This window comes from Mytilus californianus, unplaced genomic scaffold (assembly GCF_021869535.1).
Source record: "Mytilus californianus isolate M0D057914Y unplaced genomic scaffold, xbMytCali1.0.p SCAF_5, whole genome shotgun sequence".
Taxonomy (NCBI): Eukaryota; Metazoa; Mollusca; class Bivalvia; order Mytilida; family Mytilidae; genus Mytilus; species Mytilus californianus.
This window is the reverse complement of record NW_026262701.1, coordinates 9,579,561-9,582,109: the sequence shown is the minus strand read 5'-3', so window position 1 is coordinate 9,582,109 and position 2,549 is coordinate 9,579,561. Positions and strand designations below refer to the sequence as shown.

Here is a 2,549-nt window from a genome sequence, read left to right as displayed (position 1 = left end):
TGAAAAAAAGAAAGTCAATTCTGCTGAAAGCCCACCGTGCAATATTCGGATTAATATAAAAGGCATCATCGGAGTTTATTAGTACAAAATAGTTCACTTAGTAAACGATTTGAACTGTACTAAAATTATGTGTATGTTTGCTCTAAATGAGCATGAAATACTTGTAACTGAAAAATAAACAATTTCAGTAAAAAGTTAATTCATATGTTACAGATTAAATTTGAAATTATGATCATCATTAACAACCGGCATTGAACAATCTAATGATAATAAATGACCACTTCATCAACTGTGTCCCCCATCATAGCCGTAAACGTTATTGATGTCATTTAGGACATACGTTTATTAGCGCTAAAAGACGTGAGACGTTCTGGCGTTTAACAATAGACACGTTTTGGCGAATAACAATTGTCGGACACGTTTGGGGGGTTATGAAATCGGACACGTTTGGGCAACATTGAATATTACGGACACGTTTGGGAGGAATAGACACGTTTGGGGGAATCGGACACGTTTGGGGGGAAGGACACGTTTGGGAGTATTACATATATATATATACGGTATATGTGTTGCTCATTGTTGAAGGTCGTACGGTGACCTATAATTATTGCTTGCTATATATCTTTTCTCAGCAAATATTTTATTGCAACCTGAATAATAGACAGCATAGAGGACTTTTTTTAAACTGGGGAGCATCCTTCTATGACGTAATTGTTCTAACAACTTAATTGAAAACTCCTGTTCAGGAAATGTTGACCGTCGATTATTTTATTGTACTATTAAAGCCTCTTTTCATTCTAATCCTTTCAAACGTTTGATATTTTTGGTTTCCAAACTTTTTGTATCGAACGTGCCTTAGTGTGTGTGTATGCTATTTGTTGTAGTTTTGTTATCTTTTCTTATCTCAAATAACGGTTTTTAAAATTCACCTTGGTGTATTCACAATTCAATAGTATTGAAGATGGTATATTCTACTATTTTTCATCATGACCTTATAATTGTTAGTATAAAGATACAATGTAAAGTGAAGATAACAAAACAATTGTTATTGTATTTTCAATAATTGCATCTTCTACTATATCAATGCATACATTCTTTATAATTAAACTCGATAACTAAATTGTGTACTATGTACTGTTTACACATTAATTTTGCCTTCAAACAAATTATTCTTTCCTTTTATAATCTTTCTTTTAATGGTATTGGCTTTTTCATTTTTCATTTTTCTTGACCAATCAGATAAAGCATATATAAGTTTATCCCAAAACCAACAGTCGTTTGTTTTCACGTAAGTTAAGGTTTGCATACAACTTCTTAATTCCGGTTCAAAATCACTTGTAGGTATATCTTCTAGTAACAGGATAATCAAATGGCGCTTCTTTTCCAGAATACTTTGATGCAAAGCTGTTCTAAATTCAAGAAGACACCATTCACTTTTCAGAAATTGTTTTGATACAACTATAATAGTGTGTCGACTGTTTTCCACACTTCGAACAATGTTATCAGAGATTGCAGCCCCTACCATAAAATCACGATGATGGAGACAGAGAGAAAAATTTGGGCCTGATTCGGGGTTTTCAAGGCGTTTTGCAAGGGTATGAATGACCCAGTGTATGTCTGCTTGGCTATAAGCAATAAATGCATCGTATTTCTTGTAGTCGTCTGTTTCATATTGTTGACATGGCAACAATATATGTAAGCGTGTATATGCAAGTATAACTATTTCCTTTTTGTATCTAACACCAATAATAATACAAATGCTAAAGACAAAAACCAAGCAACACAGACCGATTATAGGACCTTTCAGATATGTTTTAGAAACTGTTTCACATCCGATTTCTGGTAATGAAAGCTGTGAAATAATTTGTCCACGAAGAGACGGCGGATTTAAACATGTTAAATCCGATAAATATCTGTAGCGGTTGTTATCGGTATAATTGTCTCTATCTAGAAAGCCTAAAAAGTCTTTGATTTCACAATCACAGGCAAATGGATTATTCCGAATATTTACTGTTAACTGACTACATATGTCACGAAATATTGTAGTCAGACTACGTAACTTCACTGTTGTAATATTGTTAAATTGCAAATCAAAAATGTCTGAGGTATCGTCTGCATTACTATGACACGTAAAAGAACCAAGATCTGATATTTTATTATGGCTAAGATCTACAATTTTCAGTTTTTTACTGAAAAGTCCCCAGTCATAAAGCTGTACCGGTATCTCACTGATGCCACAGTGGGAAAAATTCATTACCTCTACAACAGGGTATAAAAAGTTCTGAAACTGTTTATTCAACTGTTGGCGATCTAATCCAAGAGAAAAACTTTTGTCCAAATATCGAAGATAAGGATATTTACATCTGAAAGACGTATCACTATTTTCTCTGTGATAATCAACATTCTTTTCCATGACAGTATCCTGCGAGAATGGTATTGACGACAAATCTATAAAATAATCCGTGAGGTTAGATTCCGTTATTTCTGTTGCGTTCAAAGGTCCGCATTCATACGCTTTTGTAACTTCTTGTGGATCAACAGAGGCGTTA

General features: G+C 33.7%; 1 protein-coding gene across 1 annotated transcript; it reads right to left on the bottom strand.

The window, feature by feature from the left end:
- Positions 1–1,114: 1,114 nt before the first annotated feature.
- On the bottom strand, positions 1,115–2,254 carry LOC127701812 (protein toll-like). Its single transcript, XM_052205778.1, has one exon. The coding sequence runs from the start codon at positions 2,252–2,254 to the stop codon at positions 1,139–1,141; it is 1,116 nt and encodes a 371-aa protein (XP_052061738.1). The 3' UTR covers positions 1,115–1,138.
- Between the last annotated feature and the right edge of the window lie 295 nt (positions 2,255–2,549).